Below are 27,041 nucleotides of genomic sequence, written 5' to 3'. Positions count from 1 at the left end.
GAGTGAGTGAATAGTGGAAGGGATGAAACATACTTTTTCCAGTGATAAGTATGTGCTTGCCAACTCTGCGAGGACACGTCTGAATTTCTGAAACAAGACAAACCTGGTTCCGCTTCAACGCCTTTGCACTTGCTATTCCCCCTGCTGTCAATGCCCTTCGCTCAGTGCTTCATATACCTGGCTTCTAGTCATTCAGGTTCCAGCTCAAGAGTTATGTTTTCAGAGGTCAGAAGCCCACCATCATCTCCCACAATGTAACCCCCTTTTGCTAGCTTCATAGTTTCATGACTCTCACTTCTCTCTGAATTTTTTTTTTTTTTTTTTTTTTTTTTTGAGAAGGAGTTTCGCTCTTGTTGCCCAGGCTGGAGTGCAATGGCATGATCTCAGCTCACTGCAACCTCCATCTCCCGGGTTCAAGCGATTCTCCTGTCTCAGGCTCCTGAGCAGCTGGGATTATAGGCATGTGCCACCACACCTGGCTAATTTTGTATTTTTAGTAGAGACGGGGTTTCTCCATGTTGGTCAGGCTAGTCTTGAACTCCCAACCTCAGGTAATCCACCTGCCTCGGCCTCCCAAAGTGTTGGGATTACAGGCATGAGCCACATGCCTGGCCTTTTTTTTTTTTTTGAGATAAGGTCTCACTGCCATTCCAGCTAGAGTGGAGTGGTGCAATCATGGCTCACTGCGGCCTTGACCTCCCGGGCTAAAGCGATCCTCCCACCTCAGAGTCCCAAGTAGTTGGGACTACAGGCATGAGCCACCACTCCCAGATAATTTTTAAGCTTTTTGTAGAGACGAGGTCTCTCTATGTTGCCCAGGCTGGTATCAAACTCGTAGGCTCAAACAATCCACTCGCCTCTGCCTCCCAAAGTACTGGGATTACAGGTACAAACAACCATGTCTGGCCTGAAATAATAATAATAATAATTATTATTATTATTATTATTATTATTTGAGACAGATTCTCGCTCTGTCACCCAGGTTGGGGTGCAGTGGCGTGATCTTGACTCACTGCAACCTCCACCTCCTGGGTTCAAGCAATTCTCTGCCTCAGCCTCCCGAGTAGCTGGGATTACAAGCACCTGCCACCACACCTGGCTAATTTTTGTATTTTCAGTAGAGACGGTGTTTCACCATCTTGGCCAGGCTGCTCTTGAACTCTTGACCTTGTGATCCACCAGCCTTAGCCTCCCAAAGTGCTGGGATTACAGGTGTGAGCCACCACGACTGGCCTGGTTTTTTATTTATTCATTTTCTTGTCTTTTTTGTCTGACATCTGTCTACCCTCATTACATACATCAGCTACACAAAGACAAATTGTATGTCTTGTTCCTCCAGCATCTCCACAGTACCTAGCACAGTGCAATGTATACAGTTGGGTTTCAATGCAGGTGAAATTAAGAGGACAGACTTGGGAATCAGGCCTTGATTAAATCTTGCTTTGATCCTCCTCTCTCAAGCTATCTGCACTCCCTGGGCCTCACTTTCCTCCTCTGTGAAATGGACATATTCGGATCGTTGAGTAGATGTGCAACTATTGTAGATGAAAATAAATATTGCAATAGAGCCAGTAGCAGGGATAAAACTAAGTACATGGTGGCTGGGGTTACTATTATTAGTCTCTTGGGTGTGACTGTATTTATAGGACTGGGGCTCTTGAGCCTTATGCTGACTTCTGAAGAACCACATCTCCACCAGGCTCTAAGTCAGGGGTAGCTGGAAGCCACCCTGGCACACTTCCCCACAATGTCTATCTACAGCTCTAACCACTCAAGTGTTCACCTCTTCACTCTCCAGCTCCCAGCTCTAGCAGCTTGTCTTCGCCGTTCCTCTCTCCTCTCCAAGGCCACCTGAACTCTCGCACTCGGATCCTTTAAATTCTTTCTTCCTTCCCCGTCCCCTCCCCACAGGGGCGAAAGTTGCCTATTCCGTCAGACCACAGCTTCCCTCCTGGGGGGGGGATGGGGCCGAGTGCTCAGGATGTGGTGACAGCGGAGGTGACTGGACATTTCTGTCCTCTGCCAGTGCCTTCCTCGCGGCTACCCCGGTTGGAGTCCCGCTGGCCATATAAGCCCTGGCTTCGGGGCTCTGTTCGCAGGGTGAAGGAAACTCTGGGCCTCTCCCGTGCGGGGAACGCCCAGTATGTGGCGAGTGCACACAAGCCCGGCTGCAGTTCTTCACCATGTACGGAAAATGGGGGCACGGCCCAAAGGTTCTAACAGCCTTTTTTAGCCCGGCCCGCCCAGGGGCGCTGACTCACACCTTCCCCGCTCCGCCCCAACGGGGGATCCAGGGCCCCAGTCGATGCCCGGAGAGTGGTAGCCTACGTGCCAGCAAAAGCTGGCAGACTAGGCCGGAAGTGGGAGACCAGAGGCCCCTGGCGAAGGAAGCCGCCCTGCTTCTAGGCTTCCAGCCTTGCTATCCCGACGTCAGTTGAGGGTCTGGATGATTCCGAGACAGGACTGTGGATACATTGGTGCAGTCCCGCCACGACAGGCTCACCTCTGCATTCTCCATGCCATGCACAATAATTTATGTGTGAGACCCTGTGCACCTCCAAAAAGGTGAAATTGATGAATAAGGAGAGGAGCAGGAGACGGGGAAGAGAAAAAGAAACCACGCCGGGCTGAGGACCAGCGGAAGCAAAGATCCATGTGCAAGCAGGAAAGCAGCAGCATGAAGCTCGTCAGCGATTACTTGAAGCAGGATCAACCCCACCTGCTCCTTTACAGAGTGGCCTGGGCAGCCCCACCCCGCCTCCAGCGCCTGGCAAGTCAAGACCAGATCGAACCATTTTATTACCTCTCCCTCCCAGAACCAGAAGCGCAGGCTAGTCGGGCTGGAAGGGTCGTACCACTGACGCTGCAAGGGGAGTGCGGGCAGAGCCACTGCGCAGCGGGAGGGGGGACCAGACCAAGTGGAAGCTCTCTGGGAAGTGCCAAGTGCCCGGAGGCCACACGCGCCGGATCCAGGTTGGGCGGTAACTAGTGAGCCCCGCGCCGTCAGAGGTAGGCTCAGTGCCTCCGCCTTCCGGCTGCCATCTCCTGAGCGAGCTGCGCTGCCCCCCGGACCCCTAGGGCCCGCGAGAGCCGTTCCTCGCTGGGCACTAGCCAGGGCCCCGGGGAACCCGGGATCTGGTCGTTGGGATCCTCAGTGCGGCGCTCAGGAGAAGAAACCGTGGGGCCATCGGCGGCCGCCTCTGGACTAGGCTCTGGGCTGCCCCGGGTCTTCTTGAGCGTCGTCCGGGATGGAGGGTGCTGAACTAGGGAAGTGCTGCTGCTGCGACACCCCGTTACCTCCGGCCCTCCGGGATCTGGGCTGCGATCTAGCCATGACGGGACTACGGATTAGATTGGGTGGTGAAGTAGGGAAGGGAAATCCGGGCCTTTGGCGGAGGGTGGACAGGAGAATCCAAAGGCTGCGGGAGATGAGACCCTGGCCCTTAGAGAAATCTCCCCTCGAGGCCTTCTGGGATCGGCACCACCCCTCACAACCCCGACACCTCCTTTCCTGAGACCCCTCCCCTCCTGGATCCAGAACATGCCCCTCAGAAATCATTTCCCACAATCTCCAAAGGAAATCAAACCCCTCTCATCTAGGATCCCCTGCTCTCTCCTCTCTCATCCCACCTCCGTTGACTCCCAAACCACCAACCCTTTGTTTTTCAGAACTAGACCCCCTACCCTCTGGATCCCCATCCAATTTCCCCCCCTCCTCGGCTAAGATCCACTCTGCCTTCCCCTCTGAGAACTAAGACCCTTCCTTCCAAACACTTGCTTTTATCCTAGACCCCTTCCCTTCTCTCTCCCCAGTACCTGGAAAGCCCACCCTCTGAAATTCCTATCCTTGGGACTGACACCCCTCCCTGCCCCTGCTTTATTCCTATCCTGGGACCCTGTGCCCCTCCCTGCCCCTACTTGTGAGAATACCATGACCTCTTGCAGACCCTCCCCACAGAGACCACCAAACCCTTCCCACCCAGAATCTCAGCCTCTCCACTCTGTAAATCTCTCTCTTCTCCTCACTGATCTCTGACTTCTCTCCCCTGGGAAACCCACCAACTCCTTTTTGGGGCTCTCTCACCCCTCGAGACTTGCCAGGGTGGGTCTCCAGAGGCCGACGAAGAACCAGGTGGAGCTGGGGGCCTCCAGCTCGGATCCGCTCCACGGCCTGGGCATGGGTGAGGCCCTGCGTTGACTCTCCGTTGATGTGGAGCACAAGGTCCCCGATCTGGAAGAGTGCAATGCAGTCGTGTTGGAAAAGCAAAAGGAGAGCACCCAAACAAAGGCAGGGATAGCACCTACCAACGGAAGAGGCTTCAGGGCTCACCTCCAAACGACCACAGCGCTGTGCTGGACCATCCTTCAGCAGCCCGTGCACGGCCAGTGGAGTGTCCCCAGAAACATCCCGGCCCCCACCTAAGGTGAGGCCAAAGCCTGCGTGACCGCGGACCAGCTCCACAGAGAAATGACCAGAGGCCTGGGATGGCTTCGGAGCACTACGTGCCTTACCCTGGATCACTTGGGGAGGTGCATTACATGTCTCTAACCAACGGTGCTGGAATAAAGAACACTGGTGTACATAGTTTGCCCTGAGGCAAGTTGCCTCCAATAGAAGGATAAGATGTTACCTGGGGCCGGTGATCCACAATAGTGGCATGAGGCAGGCGACTATCTGTGACCTCTATGTCCGCAGAGTCCAGCACGCTAACAACTGGGGGATAAAAGCGGTGGAGAGGGCTGTGGGGGCACATGCCATGGAAACTACCTAGGAACTGTTCCCTGAGTTAACATTCTAGCCCCATCTACTTGCCTCGCCCCTGCAGCTCATATACAAACTGCCCCACCATTTAACTACGCACCATCACCTCAAGTAATCTTAAAGGCTCTCAGCCCAAACAAATAACTGTTCTGACCCCACCTTCTTAACAAACAATCCTGGGCTCAGCCATGTGAATAATCTTCCAGGCCTTCCTATCTCCCTCTAATAACACGCAGAACACATCCCTCAAGTAACACCATTCGGCCCACCCTGGAGAATGCTACTCCAAAATTTGGCTCCTGAACCTTCCATAGCAAGCCCTCTAATTAGCCTCTAACCCTCATCCCATTCCCGACATCTCAAGCCCCGCCCCCATGGCACAATAGGCGCCACCCCCGTGACTCACATTTCGGGCCTGCCCCTTCGCTGCGTCCCCACCCCTCAAGCACTCTCCAGGCCCCGCCTCCCCATAAATGACCCTCGAAGCCCCGCCGGCCAGAAAGGGGATCCACCTCCGCACTCTCAACCAATGCAGCCCTTGCCTACTGTGATAACCCTCAGGAATATTCTAGAATAACCCCAAGGCTCCTCCCACTCGAAGCACCCTCCTATCCCCGCCCCCCAAATCGCGCCCCTTGGCCCCACCCAAGGCAGGGCAGTAGTTGCCGACCGCCCAGGCCTGCCCCTTTGAACCCAGCTCCTCTCCGAACCCTCCCCCAGCAGAGGCCCAGCGCCCGTCACGCACCCTCCTTCCGGCGCAGGCCCAATGTGGCGCCCGCCCTGCGTACCAGCGCCGCCACGTCGACCGCAGCACGCGCCGCCAGGGGGCGCGCGTCCAGCCGCGCCAGGAGCTGCCAGGCGCTGGGGCCGACTAGCCGGGAGGGGCCGCGGCCTGCGCGGGAGAGGGGACAGGTCAACGCCGACCCTCGGCCTCGGCCAACCCCCACGCTTCCGGACGCCCGAAGACCTAGAAATGCCCTCAGGATACCCGGAGACCCCAGACCACTCCCTCGATAGTTCCGGAGGTCACTGCTGCCCCTCCCTTCTCACCCGATCCCCTACCATCACGGGTAGCCGGTGCACCCCCGCCTGCTCCCACGGTGTCCCTGGAGATCGCTGTTTGACTGCAATAGTCCTGGACACCTCCGAACACCACGTGAGGTCCTCGACTGCCCCCTAATCATCCCGGATGCCCAACTCCTCGCCCACGATATCTCAGGGGACCCCGTTTCCCCAAATATCCTGAGAGAACACAGCCTGACCCCGTAGCCCCGGAACCCCCAATTCTCCCTCTAAGTATCCTAGGCAACCCCTGCTACCCCATGAATTCCCTCAGAGGGCCTGTTCCCCCACGGCCCACGTACCTCCAGATTCCCCTCCACAGGTCCCCAGGGGACCCCAGCTCCCCTCCCCCCAGTTCACTACAGCCCCTGAGTGCCCAGGTGTCCCCAGTGACCACGGGCAGACCCCTCCCCGCACATCCGCACATCTCCCTGGAGACTTCTGAGAGCCCCTCCCCTGCTCTGGTGCTCGGCCCTTTAGCTCAGGTGTGGGTGTGGGTGGGGGACCTCGAGCCCAGCCTCCATCGCTGGGCCCCTTCCCCCTGCCACCACCACTTAGGCGCCAGAGCCACTCTGTTTACCACCTGTCAGAAGGAAAAGGTGTGGAGCAGACAGGCGAGAAGAGGTGGCGGCGACTCGCCCTGTCCTTCCCCAACACCTCTGATCCTTGTACCTCCTCTGCTGCCCCTAGGGTCCGCGGCGTCCCCTGTGCGCGGCTCCATGGCCAGTAGTCCGCCGGGTGGACACAGGGCAGCCAGCTACGAATTTTGAGCTCTGGGGCGCGCTCACCTGGCGGCCCGCCCGGGCCCTGGAGGCTGAGGCTGGCAGGTCCCGTGCCTGGCTCCTAGACCCGTGCGATGACCTACCTGGCGGCCAGTAAGGAGGCCTGGCTGTGGGAGCCAGCAGGAGTGCTTGGCCTCACTCTGCTGCAGGCACCGCACTCTGTCAGCTGAAGGTCCTAGTTAGAATTTAAAAGCCTGACTATACCAACTGTTGCTGAAGATATGAAGGAAATGGAACTCCTATACCGCCGGTGGAAATGTAAAATGATATTGCAACTTTATTTATTTATTTAGAGACGGAGTTTCGCTCTTGTTGCCCAGGCTGGAGTGCAATGGCGCAATCTCGGCTCACTGCAACCTCTGCCTCCAGTGTTCAAGTGATTCTCCTGCCTCAGCCTCCTGAGTAACCGGGATTACAGGCAGGCACCACTACACCCCGCCAATTTTGTATTTTTAGTACAGACGGGTTTTCTCCATGTTGGTCAGGCTCGTCTGGAACTCCCCAAAGTGCTGGGATTACAGGCAAGGCCCACCTTGGCCTCCCAAAGTGCTGGGATTACAGGCGTGAGCCACCGCGCCCAGCCTACAACTTTAGAAAACAGTTTGGTAGTGTCTTTAAAAATTAAGCATACACATATGAGCCAGCCATTCCACTCCTGCGCATTTATCTAAAAGAAAGCATACATTTACACAGCCTTGTCTTACAAATATTCATAGCACCTTTATTTCTTGTCTTATTCATTTAGAACTACTGTAACAAAATATCATAGACTGGGTGGTTTAAATAACATAAGTTTCTCACAGTTCTGGAAGCTGGAAAGTCCAAGATCAAGGTGGTAGCTAATTTGTTTCCTGTTGAGGTCTCTCCTTTTGGCTTGCAGATGCTTGCCTTCTTGCTGTGTCCTCACATGGAATTAAGAGAGTGAAGGAGAGTAAAGGCGTGAGAGAGACACACACAGAGAGAGGCAGAGATCTCTCTCTTCTGTTTCTTACAAGGCCACAGTCCTATCTGATTAGGGCTCCACCTTAATGACCTCATTTTACCTTAATTGCCTCCTAAAGAAGCTATCTTCAGATACAGTCACATTGGAGGTTAGGGCTTTAACATATATATTTATGGCTGGGCGCAGTGGCTCACGCCTGTAATCCCAGCAACTTGGGAGGCTGAGGCGGGTGAATCACCTGAGTTCAGGAGTTCAAGACCAGCCTGGCCAACACAGTGAAACCCCATCTCTACTAAAATATACAAAAATTAGCCGAGCATGGTGTCAGGTGACTTAATCCCAGCTACTTGGGAGGCAGAGGCAGGAGAATCATTTGAACTCGGGAGGCAGAGGTTGCAGTGAGCCGAGATCGAGCCATTGCACTCAAACCTGGGGGATAAGAGTGAGACTTCTCTCAAAAAAACAAAACAACAACAAAATATATATACATATTTATGGGTGGACACAATTCAGTTCATAATATTTGTTAATATCCAAAAACTGGAAATAACCCAAATGCCCATTAATAGTTGAATGAGGCCAGTAATTGCAGCACTTTGGGAGGCTGAGGTGGGAGGATCTCTTGAGCTCAAGAGTTGGAGACCAACCTTGGCAACATAGTGAAACATTGTCTCTATTTTAAAAACATAGAAACATTGTCTCTATTTTTAAAATGCTAATGCCTGTAATCCCAGCACTTTGGGAGGCTGGAAGTGGAGGCAGGAGGATTGTTTGAGCCCAAGAATTCAAAACTAGCCTGGGCAACATAGTGAGACCCCATCTCTTAAAAAGAAAACAATTTTCTTTTTCTTTTTTTTTTTTTTTTGAGACGGAGTCTCGCTCTTTCGCCCAGGCTGGAGTGCAGTGGCCCAATCTCAGCTCACTGCAAGCTCCGCCTCCCGGGTTCACGCCATTCTCCTGCCTCAGCCTCCCGAGTAGCTGGGACTACAGGCATCCGCCACCTCACCCGGCTAGTTTTTTGTATTTTTTTAGTAGAGACGGAGTTTCACTGGGTTAGCCAGGATGGTCTCGATCTCCTGACCTCGTGATCCGCCCGCCTCGGCCTCCCAAAGTGCTGGGATTACAGGCTTGAGCCACCGCGCCCAGCCAAGAAAACAATTTTCAATGAAAAAAGTAGGTGAATAAATTAACAAACTATGGTATACTCATACAGGGGAATACAACTCAGCAATAAAAAACAATGAAGGATTTGGATGGATCTCAAAAATAATTATGGTAAAAGATGCCAGACCCACCCTCCAAAAAAGCACATGCTATATGATTTCATTTATATAAAAATCTAATAAAATGCAAACTGATACACAGTGACAGAAAGTGGATTAGTGGTTGCCTGGAGGGAGGGGGCCAAAAGGGCAGGAAAGAGGAAATACAAAGGGCAGGAGAAAACTTTTGGCAGAGATAGTTATACTCAGTATTTTTTTTCTTCCTTTCTTTCTTTCTTTTTTTTTTTTTTTTAAGTGACAGGGTCACATTCTGACATGCAGGCTGGATTGCAGGCAAATCATAGCTCACTGTAACCTCAAACTCTTGGGCTAAGGGATCCTCCTGAACAGATAGGACTACACGTATGTGCCACAATGCCTGGCAAATTTTTCACATTTTTGTAGAGACTGGGGCACGGGGATCTCACTATGTTGTCCAGGCTGGTCTTAAACTCCTGGCTTCAAAAAGTCCTCCCACCTCTGCCTCCCAATGTGCTGGGATTACAGAGGTGAGCCACCACACCCAGCCTGTTCAGTATCTTCACTGTAGTGATTGTTTCACTGATATAAACATATTCAAAACCTATCAAATTGAAGTCAATTATATCTCAACCCCTTAAAAACTTAAAATAGCTGGGTGTCGTGGCATGCACCTGTAGTCCCAGCTACTTGGGAGACTGAGACAGGAGGATCACTTAAGCCCAAGACTTCAAGGTTACAATGAGCTATGATCATGCCACTGCACTCGACTCTCAGTGACAGAGCACGACCCTGTCTTTTAAAAAATCAAATATAAATTCTAAAAACAGGCTGGGCATGATGACTCATGCCTGTAATTTCAGCACTTTGGGAGGCCAAGGTGAGAAGATCACTAAGGCCAGAATTTTGAGACCAGCCTAGCCAATGTAGCAATACTTTGTCTCTAATAAATAAATAAATACAATCTTTTGTTAAATTAATGAATTGGGTGGGACTGTGAGAGAAATTGACTTAATCCTTGAATGACGTGAGGCTAAAAGGGGTGATTGGGTTTTTTAAAAATGATGCTGATAATTATTATTATTTTTGAGGTGGAGTTTCGCTCTGCCACCCAGGCTGGAGTGCAGTGGTGCGATCTCAGCTCACTACAACCGCCATCTCCTGGGTTCAAGCAATTCTCATGCTTCAGCCTCCCGAGTAGCTGGGACTAAAGGCACCCACCACCACGCCCGGCTAATTTCTGTAGTTTTAGTAGAGACAGGCTTTCATCATGTTGGCCAGGCTGGTCTCAAACTCCGTCCACCTCCACCTCCCAAGGTGCTGGGATTACAGGCGTGACCCACTGCACCCAGCTGGGTAATTGGGTTGTATTCATAAATGGATGAGGCTAAGAGGGGCATTGGTTTGAATCCACAGTGGGGCAGGGCTAAGTGAGGGTTTGCTCTCCCATAGTGTGATTGTAATCAACATTAAAGATAAGCACCTCCACTGCTACCAAATAACTTGACTAGGCACAACACCAGCAATTTGGAAGCTTTGTTCCGAACTCTCTTGACAATCTTACTATGCATATCTTATCACCCCCACTTCCCAGAGGGGTACATTGAGGTGTCAGACAATGCAGTGGCTGGAGTTCCTCCCTCATGTCTGCATCCTCTCTACACCCCCAACCCTGCCAGCAGCCTTGGTGACACATGCACTACTCTCTCAGCCCCAGTCCTTGCCCCTGCCCCTGGAATTTCAGCCCTGCTGGTGTCAGCTCTCTCAGTGAACACCTATCCAGCATCCTGAGCCCCCGCCCCTGTAATTCACGTCCCCTGAGGACATCTTTGGATCCCTTCATTCCTTCATGATTCCCCAAGCCTGAATACCTCCAAGCCTGAAAGCAGTTTCCCATCCCCAGACCTTTGAGTCTCCCATCCAGTTGGCAAGCTCCCTGATCGATGTTAGTAGATTCTGCCTGGTGCTTGGATGCCTCCCCTCACCATCCATCTGTCCTCAGCCCTTGCACAATGCCCCAGTCTGCAAGACCCTCCCATTCATGGAGCTACAGAGCCTCAAGTTCTCCTTCACAGTGTGTAAGCACCTCACTCTCACATCCACAGGTTCTTAAAACCTGGAGCCCCAGATTGGAAGCTGCCCTCTCCAGATTCAGGTGTGGAAGTCTCAACAAGAACTGGGAGGAGTAGTGAAGGAGGTCCAGGGTGTCCCCCATTAGACAAGGTCAGGTCAGAGGTGAAAGAGGCAGGGGACTGCAAGTGGAATGAAAGCAGGAATTGTTCAGCCCCTTTCGCCTACGAGGATACTGGGCCTCTGAAAGGTGAACCAGAGAGGCTGCACAAGCAGCCAGAATGGACATTAGGACACAGTGTATCCACAGCCCATAGTGAAATAGTCACTGACCAAGTGAGTGTTGTAGGTAAGCTGCCTGAAACTGGTGTTGGCTTGCTGCAGGGACCTGGGCAGGTCCCTGAGCCTCTCAGACCTTAAATTTCTTATTTGGCAAAGTAGTGGTGAAAGGCCCTCTCTCACTGCAATCCCATTCCTCCTTCCACTACAGTCACACTGTGTCCGCATGCTCCCTGCTTAGGGCTTATGTCTCCAGACACTCCCCTTTCCAGACACAGAAGAGGCCTCCTTCCTCAACTGACATCGGCTAGTGTCCTATCTAACTCCAATGCATTCATTCAGAGCCTCTTCAATTTTGGGTCCCACCTCTCATTCACTCTCCAAGGGACCTGCTCTCTGCAATTTTTCTTTCTTCCTTTTTTTTTTTTTTTTTTTTTTTGAGAGGGAGTCTTGCTCTGTCACCCAAGTTGGAGTGCAGTGGATCTATCTCAGTTCACTGCAACCTCCACCTCCCAGGTTCAAGCGATTCTCCTGCCTCAGCCTCCCGAGTAGCTAGGATTACAGGCACCCACTACCATGCCCAGCTAATTTTTATAATCTTAGTAGAGATGGGGTTTTGCCATGTTGGCCAGGCTGGTCTCAAACTCCTGGCCTCAAGTGATCCGCCTGCCTTGGCCTCCCAAAGTGTGATTACAGGCATGAACCACCGTGCCCAGCCTGCCCTTTCCAATTTTTGAGTCCCATAACCTCATAATGCTCAGAGCACCAAACCATTCTTTGGCTCCAAAAGCTCAAACAGTACTCAGTCCCACCACAGATTTCCAGTTTCCCAATAGGGACAGTGGGAGATAAACCTCCCCTGCAAATACACTGAGTGCCTACTATGTGCAAAGCTCTGGTGGAGATTGCAGAATTCCCTAGTAAACTTGGGGTCCAGTTCTGCCTCCCTGCTTTTAGTTGTCAGAGGTCAGAGAGTATCCTAATTTCTTTGGGCTTCGACTTCCCCTTCCTGTGCTGGAATAACAGCATCCTGGAGTGGAAAAAGGAGCCAGTCCAGCGTCCTCAGCTAACGGAGCTAGGCCTCCTTGCTGGCCGCCAGATAGGCCACCCCGCAGATCCAGGAGCCAGGCACGGGACCTGCCAGCCTGTTTCCAAGGTCTGAGCGGATCACCAAGTAAGCGCGCCCCAGAGCACAAAACTCGTCGCTGACTGCCCTGCGTCCACCCGGCCGACTACTGGCCATGGAGCCGCGCACAGGGGGCGCCGCGAACCCTAGGGGGAACAGAGGAGGTACAGGAATTGGGGATATTGGGGAAGGACAGGGCGAGTCGCCGCCACCCTCGTCCCACCTGTCTGCTCCACACCTTTTCCTTCTGACAGGTGGTAAACAGAGTGGCTCTGACGCCCAAGTGGCGGTGGCAGGGGGAAGGGGCCCAGCGATGGAGGCTGGGCTCGAGGTCCCCTACTCACACCCACACCCTAGCGAAAGGGCCAGAGCAGGGGAGGGGCTCTCAGAAGTCTCCAGGGAGATGTGCGGATGTGCGGGGAGGGGTCTGCCCGTGGTCACTGGGGACACCTGGGCACTCAGGGGCTGTAGTGAACTGGGGGGAGGGGAGCTGGGGTCCCCTGGGGACCTGTGGAGGGGAATCTGGAGGTACGTGGGCCGTGGGGGAACAGGCCCTCTGAGGGAATTCATGGGGTAGCAGGGGTTGCCTCGGATACCTAGAGGGGAAATTGGGGGTCCCAGGGCTATGGGGTCAGGCCGTGTTCTCCCAGGATATCTGGGGAAACGGGTCTCCTGAGATATCGTGGGCAAAGAGTTGGGCATCCAGGGTGATTAGGGGGCAGTCGAGGACCTCGCGAGGAGTTCGGAGGTGTCCAGGACTATTGCAGTCAAACAGCGATCTCCAGGGACACCGTGGGAGCAGGCGGGGGTGCACCAGCTACCAGCGATGGTCAGGGATCGCGTGAGGGGAGGAACAGCGGCGACCTCCGAAACTATCGAGGGAGTGGCCAGGGGTCGCCGGGTATCCTGAGGGGCATTTCTAGTCTTCGGGCGTCCGGAAGCATGGGGGTTGGCCGAGGCCGAGGGTCGGTGTTGACCTGTCCCCTCTCCCCCGCAGGCCTGGGCCCCTTCTGCCCGCAGGCCCCAGCGCCCCACAGCGCCTGGCGCGGCTGGACGCGCACCTCCTGGCGGCGGAAGCTGCGACCGTCGTGGCGGCGCTGGTGCACAGGGCGGGCGCCACATTGCGCCTGCACCCCAAGTAGGGTGCGTGACTGGGACTGGGCCTCCCTGGGGTCAGGTTCGGAGAGGAGCTGGGTTCAGAGAGGGGCAGGACTGGGGGGTCAGCAGCTACTGCCCTGCCTTGGGTGGGGCCAAGGGGCACGATTTGGGAGGGCGGTGATCGGAGGGTGCTTCGAAAGGGAGGAACCTTGGGGTTATCCTAGAATATTCACTGAGGGTTATCGCAGTAGGCGAGGGCCAGACTAGTTGAGAGTGCGGAGCTGGATCCCCTTTCTGGCCGGCGGGGCTTCGAGGGTCCTTTCCGAGGGGGCGAGGCCTGGAGAGTGCTGGGGCGAGCACGCGGCGAAGGGGCAGGCCTGAAATGTGAGTCACGGGGATGGAGCCTAGAGGCCCGTGGGGCTGGGCTTGCGATGTCAGGAATGGGATGATGGTTAGAGGCTAATTAAAGGGTGTGCTCTGGAAAGTTCAGGAGCCAATTTTTTTTTTCTTTAATACTTTAAGTTCCAGGGTACATGTGCACAACGTGCAGGTTTGTTACATACAACATATGCCATGTTGCTGTGCTGCACCCATTAACTCGTCATTTACATTAGATATATCCCCTAATGCTATCCCTCCCCATTCTCCCCACCCCACGACAGGCCCTGGTGTGTGATGTTCCCCACAAGAGCCAAATTTTGAAGTAACATTCTCCAGGGTGGGCCGAATGGAGTTTGCGTGTGTGTGACCATATTTGGAGATAATCCTAAAGGTGTTATTTGAGAAATGTTTTCTGCGCTTTATTAGAGGGAGATAGGAAGGTAAGGTCTGGAGGTGTTCAAATGGCAGGACCCAAGATTATTTAAGGAGGTGGAGCTCTGGGGATTACTTGAGATGAGGGTGCAGAGACAGTTTAATTGGAGGCGTGGCTCGGATGTAAATTCAAGGAGCTGTGGCTAGAAAGTGAATTTAAAGGGCAGGACTGAGACAATTTCTATGGAGAGTCCCTAACCGCTTTCTCCGCCTCTTCAATCCCCTAGCCTTTATCGTTCTGGGCTGTAAGGACAATAATATCATGGATAGTCGCCTGCCCCACAGACCCCCTCACCTTTCATGCAGAGGTTCTATCATGGCAAATACAGCCAGGCATGAAAAACCTTGGGTACTTTTCAGGAACTGTGAACAGTACCTGACTCTGGAGTCTGCCTTAATGAACCTTGGGGGCAGGAGGCTTGCAAGGGTATGAGGAAGGATGGAAGGTGAAGAAGGGCAGTGGACAAAGCTAGGCTGAAAACATAGCACAAGCCCTGAGCCAATGTGGAGAATTGGGTACGACTCCAGACTCTGGTGCTAGGCAGCTTGGGTTCAAGTCTGACTGCTACTACCAGCATCCTCACCTTCAGTATGTTATTAAGCTCTTTGTGAAAAGCTTAGCTGCAGCCATACAAAAGAATGAGATCATGTCCTTTGCAGGGACATGGATGGAGTTGGAGACCATTTTCCTTTACAAACTAAGGCAGGAACAGGAAACCAAGTACTGCATGTCCTCAGTATAAGTGGGAGCTAAATGATGAGAACACATGAACACACAGAGGGGAACAATACACACTGGGGCCTATTGGAGATTGGAAGATGGGAGGAGGGAGAGGATCAGGAAAAATAACTAATGGTTACCAGACTTAATACTGGGGGATGAAATAATCTGTACAACAAATCCCCATCACACATGTTTATCTATGTAACAAACCTGCACATGTATCCCTGAACTTTTTTCCTTGTTTTGAGATGGAGTCTCAGACTGTCGCCCAGGCTGAAGTGCAATGGTGCCATCTTGGCTCATCGCAACCTCTGCCTCCTGCCTCAGCCTCCTGAGTAGCTGGGATTACAGGCGCCCACCACCACACCCAGTTCATGTTTGTATTTTTAGTGGAGATAGGGTTTCATCATGTTGGCCAGGATGGTCTCGATCTCCTGACCTTGTGATCTGCCCACCTCGGCCTCCCAAAGTTCTGGGATTACAGGCATGAGTCACTGCACTGGGCCACCCCTGAAACTAAAAATTTTTTAAAAATACTAAAAGAAAAGAGAAGGAAAGAAAAACTTAGCTACTTGAATGTAAACAAAATATATATATTCATGTTAAGAATCAGAACAACAACAACAAAAAACCAAAACCATGTAACCTGTATTTTTCTGGAACAACTTTCAGACTTTTTGTTTGAAATACACGAGGTCATGGGTAGATAATCTATTGCAACCTTTTAATAACTTTTTAACAGATAAATTGAGATATTATATATAATTACATACCATACAATTCACCCATTTAAAGTATACAATTGGTTTTAGTATATTCACAGGATTGTGCAATCATCATCCCATTGTAAATTTAGAACATTTTTGCCCCCCTAAAAGAAACCCCATGCCAGTCGCAGTGGCTCATGTCTGTAATCCCAACACTTTGGGAGACTGAAGCAGGAGGATCACTTGAGCCCAGGAGTTCCAGACCAGCCTGGGCAACATAGCAAGACCCTATCTCTCCTAAAAGTAAAAAATAAAGGTCGGGCACCGTGGCTCACGCCTTTAATCCCAGCACTTTGGGAGGCCGAGGTGGGCAGATCACAAGGTCAGGAGATCAAGACCATCCTGTCAACATGGTGAAAACCCATCTCTACTAAAAATACAAAAATTAGTTGGGTGCGGTGGCATATGCCTGTAATCCCAGCTACTCAGGAGGCTGAGCCATGAGAATCACTTGAACCCAAGAGGCAGAGGTTGCAGTGAGCCGTGATCACGCCACTGCACTCCAGCCTGGTGACAGAGTGAGACTCCATCTCAAAAAATTAATAAATAAAAATAAAAAATAAAAATGTAGCCTGACATGATGGCAAACACCTGTCGTCTAACTACTTCGGGGATTGAGGCAGAAGAATCAATTGAGCAGGAGAGGTGGATGTTACAGTGAGTCCTGATTGCACCACTGCACTCCAGGCTAGGTGACACAGCAAGACCCTGTCTCAATGGATGAATGAATGAATGAATGAATGAATGAATGAATGAATTAACCCTATAGCTTTTTTTAGAGAGATGGGATCTTGCTGTGTTGCCCAGGCTGGAGTGCAGTGGCTATTCATAGTCGCGATCCCACTACTGATCAGCACAGGAGTTTTGACCTGCTGTGTTTCCAGCGTGGGTAGATTCACCCCTCATTAGGCAATCTGGTGGTCCCTGGTCCTGAGAGGTCACCATATTGATCACAAAGTTAGTGTGAAGTTAGTGTGAACACCCAATCAGCGTAGCACACAGCCCAGAACTGCTGGACTCAAGTGAGCCTCCTGCCTCAGACTCCTGAGTAGTTGGGACTGCAGGCATGGTCACAGAGTCTGCCCCACAACCTTTAGCTCTACTCCTCCAGCCCTTGGCAACCATTAACACACTATCTCTATGGATATGCTTATTCTCATTTCCTAAAAATTGAATCATACAATATGTGGTCTTTTGTGATTTCCTTCACAAAGCACTATGTTTTTGAGGTTCTATGTTGTAGCCTGTGCCAGTACCTCACTCCTTTATATTGCCAATTAATATGTCTTATATGGATATGCCATATTTTATTTATACATTGATTGGTAAATGAACATTTGGATTGTTTCCACTTTTTGACTATTCTAAATAATGCTGCCCTGAACATTTGTGTATGAATTTTTGAGCAGACATATGTTTTCATTTATCTTGAGTATATACCTAGGGGTAGAATTGTTGGGTCATATGGTAACTCTAAGTTTAACATTCTGAGGAGCTATTAAACTATATTCCAAAGTCACTGCAAAATTTTACAGTCCCACCAGCAATGTATGAGGCTCCCAATTTCTCCAAGTCATCTCTAACACTTGTTATTATCTATATATTTTTTTGAGAGAGGGTCTCAATCTGTTGCCCAGGCTGGAGTGAAGTGGCACTATCTCGGCTCACTGCAAAAAATACCTCCACCTCCCGGGTTCAAGTGATTCTTGCACCTCAGCCTCCTCAGTAGCTGGGATTACAGGTATGCACCACAACACCTGGCTATTTTTTTTTTTTTTTTTTTTTTTTGTATTTTTGGTAGAGACAGAGTTTTGCCATTTTGGCCAGGCTGGTCTCAAACTCCTGACCTCAAGTGATCCACCTGCGTCAGCCTCCCAAAGTGCTGGGATTACGGTTGTGAGCCACTGTGCCTGGCCCCTTGTCTGTTTTTTGTTTTTGTTTTTGTTTTTGTTTTTTGAGACGAAGTCTCGCTCTGTCACCCAGGCTGGAGTGCAGTGGCGCGATCTCGGCTCACTGCAAGCTCCGCCTCTCGGGTTCACGTCATTCTCCTGCCTCAGCCTCTCTGAGTAGTTGGGACTACAGGCGCCCACCACCACGCCTGGCTAACATTTTGTATTTTTGGTAGAGATGGGATTTCACCGTGGTCTCTATCTCCTGACCTCGTGATCCACCTGCCTCGGCCTCCCAAAGCGCTGGGATTATAATCGTGAGCCACCATGCCCAGCCCCTTGTCTGTATTTTTTAATATAACATCCTAGTGGATGTGAGGTTGCATCTCATTGTGGTTGATTTGCATTTTCCTAATAAATAATTATGGTTTTATATGCTTTAGATAAATACGTTTTGATAGGTAGAATAAGCTCTCAAAGATGTTCATCTCCTAATCCCCAGAACCTGTGAATATGTTACCTTATATGGCAAAAGATACATTGCAGATGTGATTAAGGATCTTGAAATGGGGAGATTATCCTGGATTATTGAGGGGGCAATATAGTCAAAGGAGTTCTTTTTTTTTTTTTTTTTTTTTTTTTTTGAGACGGAGTCTTGCTCTGCCGCCCAGGCTGGAGTGCAGTGGCTCTATCTCAGCTCACTGCAAGCTCCACTTCCCGGGTTCACGCCATTCTCCTGCCTCAGCCTCCCGAGTAGCTGGGACTACAGGCGCCTGCCACCTCACCTGGCTAGTTTTTTTTTTTTTTTTTTTTTTTGTATGTTTTAGTAGAGACGGGGTTTCGCTGTGTTAGCCAGGATGGTCTTGATCTCCTGACCTCGTGATCCGCCCGTCTCGGCCTCCCAAAGTGCTGGGATTACAGGCTTGAGCCACCGCGCCCGGCCAGGAGTTCTTAAAAATAAAAGAGGATACAGGAGAATCAGTGAAGAAAATATGACAAGGGATGAAAAGGAAATGTGAAGCAAGGGTAATAGAGAAACATTTGAAGATGATGCAATGCTGGCTTTGAAGATGGAGGAAGTGCTGGCCGGGCACAGTGGCTCACTCCTATAATCCCAGCACTTTGGGAGACGTAGGCAGGCAGATCACCTGAGGTCAAGAGTTTGAGACCAGCTTGGCCAATATGGTGAAACCCCGTCTCTACTAAAAATACAAAAATTAGCCGGGCATGGTGGCACACACCTGTAATCTCGGCTACTCAGGAGGCTGAGACAGGAGAATTGCTTGAACCTAGGAGGCAGAGGTTGCAGTGAGCAGAGATCTCTCCATTGCACTCCAGCATGGACAACAAGAGTGAAACTCCATCTCAAGAAAAAAAAAACAGAAGAAGGAGAAGGAGGAGGAGAAGGAGGAGGAGGAGGAGGAGGAGGAGGAGGAGGAAGAAGAAGAAGAAGAAGAAGAAGAAGAAGAAGAAGAAGAAGAAGAAGAAGAAGAAGAAGAAGAAGAAGAAGAGAAGGAGGAAGGAGAAAAAGTGCAATGGCTCACGCCTGTAACCTCAGCACTTTGGGAGGCCGAGGCGGGCGGATCATGAGGTCAGGAGATCGAGACCACGGTGAAACCCTGTCTCTACTAAAAATACAACAAATTAGCCAGGGCTGGTGGCGAGCACCTGTAGTCCCAGCTACTTGGGAGGCTGAGGCAGGAGAATGGCATGAACCCGGGAGGCAGAGCTTGCAGTGAGCCAAGATCGCGCCACTGCACTCCAGCCTGGGCAACAGAGCGAGACTCCATCTCAAAAATAATAAAAATAAAAATAAAGGCCCCCCATGCTTTGGTAACACTAATGAACACCAAAGGACATCATTGGCTAACAAATGCTAGACTAACTAGGTACCAAAGCTTGCTCTGTGAGAATCCCCGCATAACCATTGAAGTTTGCAACACCCTGAACCCTGCCACCTTGCTCCTGGTATCAGAGAGCCCAGTTGAACATAACTGTGTAGAGGTGCTGGAGTCAGTTTATTCTAGCAGACCCAATCTCTGAGACCATCCTTGGAGAGCAGTAGACAGAGAGCTGTACATGGTCAGGAGCAGCTTCGTCAACCCACAAGAAGAGAGGTGTGCGGGATATGGTAACTCTGGATGCTGTTATTACAGCCAAATCGTTGCCCCAGGGTACTTCAGCCCAGAAGGCCAAACTCATTGCTTTAATTCAGGCCTTAGAGCTAAGTGAAGGTAAGACTGTAAACATTTACACTGACTCTCGGTATGCCTTTTTAACTCTCCAAGTGCATGGGGCATTATACAAGGAAAAAGGCCTGTTGAACTCTGGGGGAAAAGACAAAAAGTATCAGCAAGAGATCCTGCAATTATTAGAGGCAGTGTGGAAGCCCCAAAAGGTGGCAGTCATGCACTGCAGAGGACACCAGTGAGCTTCCACCTCGATTGCCTTGGAGAACTCCCGAGCTGACTCAGAGGTTCGAAAAGCAGCACCCACCCCGTACCGAGCGTCAGTCACAGCCCCCCTGCTCCCTCAGGCACCTGACCTTGTACCTACTTATTCTAAAGAAGAGAAGGACTTTCTCCAGGCAGAGGGAGGGCAGGTGATAGAAGACGGATGGATCCGGTTATCGGACAGAAGAATAGCAGTGCCACAACTGCTAGGAGCCACAGTCGTATTGGCTGTGCATAAGACCACCCACCTAGGCCAAGAGTCACTTGAAAAGTTGTTAGGCCGGTACTTCTACACCTTGCATCTTTCAGTCCTTGCCAAAACAGTGGCGCAGCAGTGTGTCACCTGCCAGCAGCACAATGCTAGCCAAGGTCCAACCGTCCCCCCGGCATACAAGCTTATGGAGCAGCACCCTTTGAAGATCTCCAAGTAGACTTCACCGAGATGTCCAAATGTGGAGGTAACAAGTATTTGCTAGTTTCAGCGTGTACATACTCTGGGTGGGTGGAGGCCTATCCAACACGGACCGAGAAAGCTCGTGAAGTAACCCGTGTGCTTCTCCAAGATCTCATCCCTAGGTTTGGACTGCCCTTACAAATCGGCTCAGACAACGGGCCGGCATTTATGGCTGACTTGGTACAGAAGACAGCAAAGGTATTGGGGATCACATGGAAACTACATACCGCCTACCGACCACAAAGTTTCGGAAAGGTGGAGCAGATGAATCGAACTACCGAAAATAGTTTAGGGAAAGTGTGTCAAGAAACAGGATTAAAGTGGGTACAAGACCTCCCTATGGTATTAAGATTAGATGCACCCCTTCTAGAAGAACAGGATATTCCCCTTATGAAATATTATATCATAGGCCTCCTCCCATACTATGGGGACTCCCAGGCACTCCTCGAGAGTTAGGTGAAATTGAGTTTCCCTAAAGCTACAGGCTTTAGGGAAAATTACACAACAATTTCAGCCTGGGTAAATGAAAGGTGCCCCGTCAGCTTATTCTCCCCAGTTCACCCTTTCTCCCAAGGTGATCAGGTATGGATCAAGGATTGGAACGTAGGCCCCTTGTGGCCATGGTGGAAAGGACCCCAGACCGTCGTCTTGATCACTCCCACAGCCGCAAAGGTAGAGGGAATCCCAGCCTGGATCCAACACAGCCGGGTAAAACCTGCAGCACAGGAGACCTGGGAGGTGAGACCAAGCCTGGACAACCCCTGCAAAGTGACTCTGAAGAAGATGATAAGCCCTGCTCCAGTCACACCCATAAGCTGACTGGTCCACGCACGGCCGAAGCATGAGAAAACTCATCATGGGACTCATTTTCCTTAAAGTTTGGACTTGTACAGTAAGGACTTCAACTGACCTTCCTCAGACTGAGGACTGTTCCCAGTCACTAAGGTAGGACAAAATCAAGTCACTAAGGTAGGACAAAAGGTTGCTGCAGTCCTATTATTTTATAGTTATTATGAGTGTACTGGGACTCTAAAAGGAACTTGTTTGTATAATGCTATACAAGGTATATAGCCCAGGTATGTATATACAAGGCTATATACAAGGTATGTCGCCCAGGAATGACCAGCCTGATGTATACTATAACCCATCTGAGCCCCCTATGACTTCTGTTTTTGAAATAAGATTGAGGACTGGCAGCTGGGGAAAAGCTGATACAAGTAAAGTAATAATTAGAACAGAAAAGAAAGGAGTCCCTAAACAAAGTATCTTAAAATTTGATGCCTGTGCGACAATCAACAGTGACCCATATGGAAATAGAATAAGATGTAGCTCTCTACATTGGGAACGGGGCTATATAGTAGAAAATAAGTATGTTTGTCATGAATTAGGACTGTGTAGTGATGAATGTAGTTACTGGTCCTGTGTCATTTAGGCCACGTGGAAAAAAAGATGAGAAGGACCCTGTCTGCCTTAAAAAAGGAAAGAGTAACTCTTCCTGCGCTAGTGGTCACCGTAACCCATTAGAACTACTAATTACCAATCCCCTTGGTCCCCAATGGAAAACAGGAGAGTATGTAATTCTAGGAATCGATGGAACTGGACTGGATCCCCAAGTAAATATTTTAGTCCAAGGGGAGGTCCACAAGTGATCTCCCAAACCAGTGTTTCAGACCTTTTATGATGAGCTGAATCTGCCAGCACCAGAGCTTCCACAAAAAAGGACAAAGAACTTGTTTCTCCAGTTAGCAGAAAATGTAGCTCATTCCCTCAATGTTACTTCCTGTTATGTATGTGGGGGAACCGCTATGGGAGACTGATGGCCTTGGGAAGCCCAAGAATTGGTGCCTACTGATACAGTTCCTGACATAATTCCAGTCCAGAAGGCCCAAACTAGCAACTTCTGGGTCTTGAAAACCTCAATTATTGGACAATACTGCATAGCTAGAAAAGGAAAAGACTTCACCATCCCTGTAGGCAGGCTGAATTGTCTAGGACAGAAGCTGTATAACAGCACAACAGGGACACAGGGACAGTCACCTGGTGGGATCTAAACCATATTGAAAAGAATCCCTTCAGTAAATTTCCTAAATTACAGACTGCTTAGGCCCTCCAGAATCTCATTAAGACTGGACGGCTCCTGCTGGACTATACTGCATATGTAGGCACAGAGCCTACACTCAGTTACCTGATCAACGGGCAGGTAGTTGTGTCATTGGCACCATTAAGTCATCATTTTTCCTACTGCCTGTAAAAATAGGTGAGCTCCTAGGTTTCCCTGTCAATGCCTCCCGAGAAAAGAGGAGCATGGCTATAGGAAATTGAAAAGATGATGTGTGGCACCCCAAAAGGATCATACAGTACTATAGGCCTGCCACAAGGGCACAAGATGGCTCATGGGGATACTGTACCGCCATCTACATCATCTACATGCTCAACTGGATCATATGGTTACAGGCCATCTTAGAAATAATCACTAATGAAACTGACAGAGCTTTGACTCTTTTAGCCCAGCAGGAAACCCACATGAGAAATGCCATCTATCAGAATAGATTGACCTTAGACTATTTGCTGGTAGCTGAAGGAGGAATCTGTGAAAAATTCAACTTGACCAATTGCTGTCTGCAAAGAGATGATCAAGGACAAGTAGTCGAAACTATAGTTAGAGACATGACAAAGCTGGCACATGTACCCATGCAGGTTTGGCATAGGTTTGATCCTGGATCCCTGTTTGGAAAATGGTTTCCAGCTCTAGGAGGAGTTAAAACTCTTACAATAGGAATAATAATAGTGTTAGGAACCTGCGTGTTACTCCCCTGTATGTTACCTGTATTTCTCCAGTTACTAAGAGGCATCGTTATCACCTTAGTTCGTCAAAAGACCTCAGCACAAGTATACTACATGAATCACTATTGATCTGTCTCACAGGAAGATCTGGATAGTGAGGATGAGAATGAGAACTCCCACTAGTGAGTGAGGTTCTCAAAGGGGGGAATGAGGAGAGAGGCCATTTCTCCTACTGTCCCCTGTCTCCAAAGAAAAGGAGGAAGTAAAAACTGAAAAATAACAGACTGATCGGCACCACTGGCCAGGCCTGTAGGTTAAAGATTAACCCACACCCTAACCACTTGTGCTATCTATAGATCACAGACAACGGTATGGAGAAACACTTGCCTTGCTCACCACCCCCACCTAGTCACGTACCCCATGCTTGTTCAATCTATCACGACCCTTTCACATGAACCCCTTAGAGTTGTAAGCCCTTAAAAGGGCCAGGAACTCTTTCTTTGGGGACTTGGTTCTTGAGATGCAAGTCTGCTGATCCTCCCGGCCGAATAAAGCCTCTTCCTTCTTTAACCCAGTGTCTGAGGGGTTTTGTCTGTGGCTCATCCTGCTACAAAATCATCCAGAGATAGGATGAGTTGGGATTCCAAAAAAAGAAGCACCAAATGCCAGGGTGATAAGCCCAAAATGCATATTGGGGGAATTTACATACAGAGTGCTGCAGAGACAGAGACCACACTCTGTCCTTATGAGGAACAGCAAGAGAAAAGGGATGTTCTTCCTAGGTATGTCCACAGCCAAACGGTCATGGTATGGAGTTTATATGAGGCTTTAAGGAATTTGCTCAGGGCTAGGGTCAGTTTCTTTCCGTGTTTGGGCAATAACCCAGATACCTTTATCAATGCCTGGGAATGTTCAAGGCCTTGGTTTGGGTTCAAGCCTGCTGAGAAAAACCTACAGCTCACTGGGTGGAAGAATGGCCAAAGCACTCTGATTTTAGGTCAGAAGACAAAAAGAAAGGAGGTGGAACTCAGGGATCCTACACTGGGTGTGGACCTCTTTGCATTTATCCTACTTGTCCATTGAACTTCTTGGATGTGTAGATTAAAGTTTCTCCATCAGGGACCCACGTGGTGGCTCACGCCTATAGTCCTAGTACTTTGGGAGGCTTAGATGGGCAGATCACTTCAGGTCAGGAGTTCAAGACCAGCCTGACCAACATGGTGAAACCCTGTCTCTACTAAAAATACAAAATTAGCCAAGCATGGTGGCGCATGCCTATAATCCCAGCTACTCAGGAGGCTGAGGCAGGACAATCACTTGAACCTGGGAGGCAGAGGTTGCAGTGAGCCGAGATTGCGCCATTGCGCTCCAGCCTGGGCAACAAGAGCGAAACTCCGTCTCAAAAAAAAAAAAAAAAAAAAAGGCAAAAAGGCCAGGCACAGTGGCTCACGCCTATAATCCCAGCATTTTGGGAGGCCGAGGTGGGCAGATCACCTGAAGCCAGGAGTTTGAGACCAGCCTGGCCAATATGGTGAAACCCTATCTCTACTAAAACCTACAAAAACTAGCTGGGTGTGGTGGTGGGCACCTGTAATTCCAGCTACTCGGGAGGTTGAGGCAGAGAATTGCTTGAACCCAGGAGGTGAAGTTTGCAGTAAGCTCAGATCATGCCACTGCACTCCAGCCTGGGCAACAGAGCGAGACTTTGTCTCAAAAAAAAGAAGAAAAAGAAAAAGAAAAGGCCGGGCGCGGTGGCTCAAGCCTGTAATCCCAGCACTTTGGGAGGCCGAGACGGGTGGATCACGAGGTCAGGAGATCGAGACCATCCTGGCTAACACGGTGAAACCCCGTCTCTACTAAAAAATACAAAAAACTAGCCAGGCAAGGTGGCGGGCGCCTGTAGTCCCAGCTACTCGGGAGGCTGAGGCAGGAGAATGGCGTGAACCCGGGAGGCGGAGCTTGCAGTGAGCTGAGATCCGGCCACTGCACTCCAGCCTGGGTGACAGAGCGAGACTCCGTCTCAAAAAAAAAAAAAAAAAAAAAAGAAAAAGAAAAAAGAAAGAAAGAAAAAGACAAAAATTAGCCTAACATGGTTGCAGGCACCTGTAATCCCAGCTACTTGGGAGGCTGAGGCAGGAGAATCGCTTGAACCAGGGAGGTGGAGGTTGCAGTGAGCTGAGATTGAGCCATTGCACTCCAGTCTGGTTGACAGAGGAAGACTCCATCTGAAAAAAAAATTTAAAAAAAGCAAGTTTCTCCATCAGGCTGGGCATGGTGGCTCATGCCTGTAATCCCAACAGTTTGAGAGGCCTGGGATGGAAGATCCCTTGAGCCCAGGAGTTTGAGACCACCCTGGGCAACATAGCAAGACCTCATCTCTACAAATAATAATTTTTAATTTTTTTTTTTTTTTTTTTTTTTTTGAGACGGAGTCTTGCTCTGTGGCCCAGGCTGGAGTGCAGTGGCCGGATCTCAGCTCACTGCAAGCTCCGCCTCCCGGGTTCACGCCATTCTCCTGCCTCAGCCTCCCAAGTAGCTGGGACTACAGTCGCCCGCCACCTCACCCGGCTAGTTTTTTGGTATTTTTTTTAGTAGAGACGGGGTTTCACCGTGTTAGCCAGGATGGTCTCGATCTCCTGACCTCGTGATCCGCCCGTCTTAGCCTCCCAAAGTGCTGGGATTACAGGCTTGAGCCACCGCGCCCGGCTACAAATAATAATTTTTTTAAAAAACCTGGGCATGGTGGTGTGTGCCTGTAGTCTCATCTACTTCGGATGCTGAGGTGGGAGGATCACTTGAGTCTGGGAGGTCGAGGCTGCAGTGAGCTGTGTTGAGCCACTGCACCCCAGCCTGGGTGACAGGAGACCCCATTTCAAAAAAAAAAAAAAAATTTCTCTGTCAAATGTGGGAAGTCTTTAGCTGTTATTTCTTTGGACATTTTTTTCTGTTCCTTCCTGTGGAGTCCTGATAACTAAGCAACAAGGAAGGGGCCCTAGTTCAGGAAGGGCCCCAGGCTGGGAAGAACAATGAACAATTGTTCTGAGAGATGGCTAATCACAAGCAACCTGCTGGCACAATGACCTCATTCCACCTGGTAGGCCCCTCCAGCTTGAACCTCCAGCCCCCACCTCTTAGCAGACAGCCCCTTCTCTGCTGCCTGTTGTACCCTGCAATGTGTCTTCATACTTTCTCTAACAAATCTGCTTTTCTTTTTTTCTTTCTTTTTTTTTTTTTTAAAACGGAGTTTAGCTGTTGTTGCCTAGGCTGTAGTGCAATGGCATGATGTCGGCTCACCGCAACCTCCGTCTCCCAGGTTCAAGCAATTCTCCTGCCTCAGCCTCCTGAGTAGCTGGGATTAATTTTGTATTTTCTTTAGTAGAGACAGGGTTTCTCCATGTTGGTCAGGCTGGTCTCAAACTCCTGACCTCAGATGATCCTCCCGCCTCAGCCTCCCTAAGTGCTGGTATTACAGGCGTTAGCCACCGTGCCTGGCCTTTTTTATTTTTATTTTTATTTTTTGGGGGGATGGAGTCTCCCTCTGTTGCCAAGGCTGGAGTACAGTGGCGCAATCTTGGCTCACTGCAACCTCCGCCTCCTGGGTTCAGGCGATTCTCCTGTCTCAGCCTCCCAAGTAGCTGGTATTTCAGGCATGCACCACCATGCCCTAGCTAATTTTTGTATTTTTAGTAGAGATGGGGTTTCACCATGTTGGCCAGGCTGGTCTCAAGCTCCTGACCTCAAATGATCTGCCCACCTCGGCCTCCCAGTGTGCTGGGATTACAGGTGTGAGCCAC

The 27,041-nt window shown here is 50.2% G+C and overlaps 1 protein-coding gene across 3 annotated transcripts; it reads right to left on the bottom strand.

The window, feature by feature from the left end:
* Positions 1-1,237: 1,237 nt before the first annotated feature.
* On the bottom strand, positions 1,238-6,617 carry MAGIX (MAGI family member, X-linked). 3 transcript variants are annotated; one of them, XR_004058459.1, is made up of 7 exons: positions 6,497-6,617; positions 5,508-5,654; positions 4,632-4,714; positions 4,331-4,558; positions 4,099-4,231; positions 2,804-3,326; positions 1,238-2,555 (listed from the first exon to the last, which is right to left on the bottom strand). XR_004058459.1 is itself a non-coding variant. In XM_010362602.2 (6 exons), exons 1-6 carry the CDS (start codon positions 6,543-6,545, stop codon positions 3,016-3,018), a joined length of 951 nt encoding a protein of 316 aa, XP_010360904.1. In that variant the 5' UTR covers positions 6,546-6,617; the 3' UTR covers positions 2,647-3,015. The 3 variants fall into 3 exon arrangements, 1 of the variants encoding a protein (XP_010360904.1); XM_010362602.2 differs by lacking the exon at positions 1,238-2,555 and having other exon boundaries at positions 2,647-3,326; XR_004058460.1 differs by lacking the exons at positions 1,238-2,555; positions 6,497-6,617 and having other exon boundaries at positions 2,782-3,326; positions 4,060-4,231; positions 4,331-4,714.
* Between the last annotated feature and the right edge of the window lie 20,424 nt (positions 6,618-27,041).

Source organism: Rhinopithecus roxellana, chromosome 7 (genome assembly GCF_007565055.1).
Source record: "Rhinopithecus roxellana isolate Shanxi Qingling chromosome 7, ASM756505v1, whole genome shotgun sequence".
Lineage (NCBI taxonomy): Eukaryota > Metazoa > Chordata > Mammalia > Primates > Cercopithecidae > Rhinopithecus > Rhinopithecus roxellana.
The sequence above is the reverse complement of the archived record's forward strand: the minus strand, read 5'-3'. Positions and strand labels throughout refer to the sequence as shown.

What these genes read in the sequence shown, in the direction of transcription:
- MAGIX (XM_010362602.2), bottom strand. Translation starts at nt 6,545, where the DNA reads ATGGAGCCGCGCACAGGGGACGCCGCGGACCCTAGGGGCAGCAGAGGA. An exon ending in GGGCCTGCGCCGGAAGGAGG is followed by an intron (nt 4,715 to 5,507) that starts GTGCGTGACGGG and finishes TTTATCCCCCAG; the next exon opens with TTGTTAGCGTGCTGGACTCT. An exon ending in AGCGCTGTGGTCGTTTGGAG is followed by an intron (nt 4,232 to 4,330) that starts GTGAGCCCTGAA and finishes GCACTCTTCCAG; the next exon opens with ATCGGGGACCTTGTGCTCCA.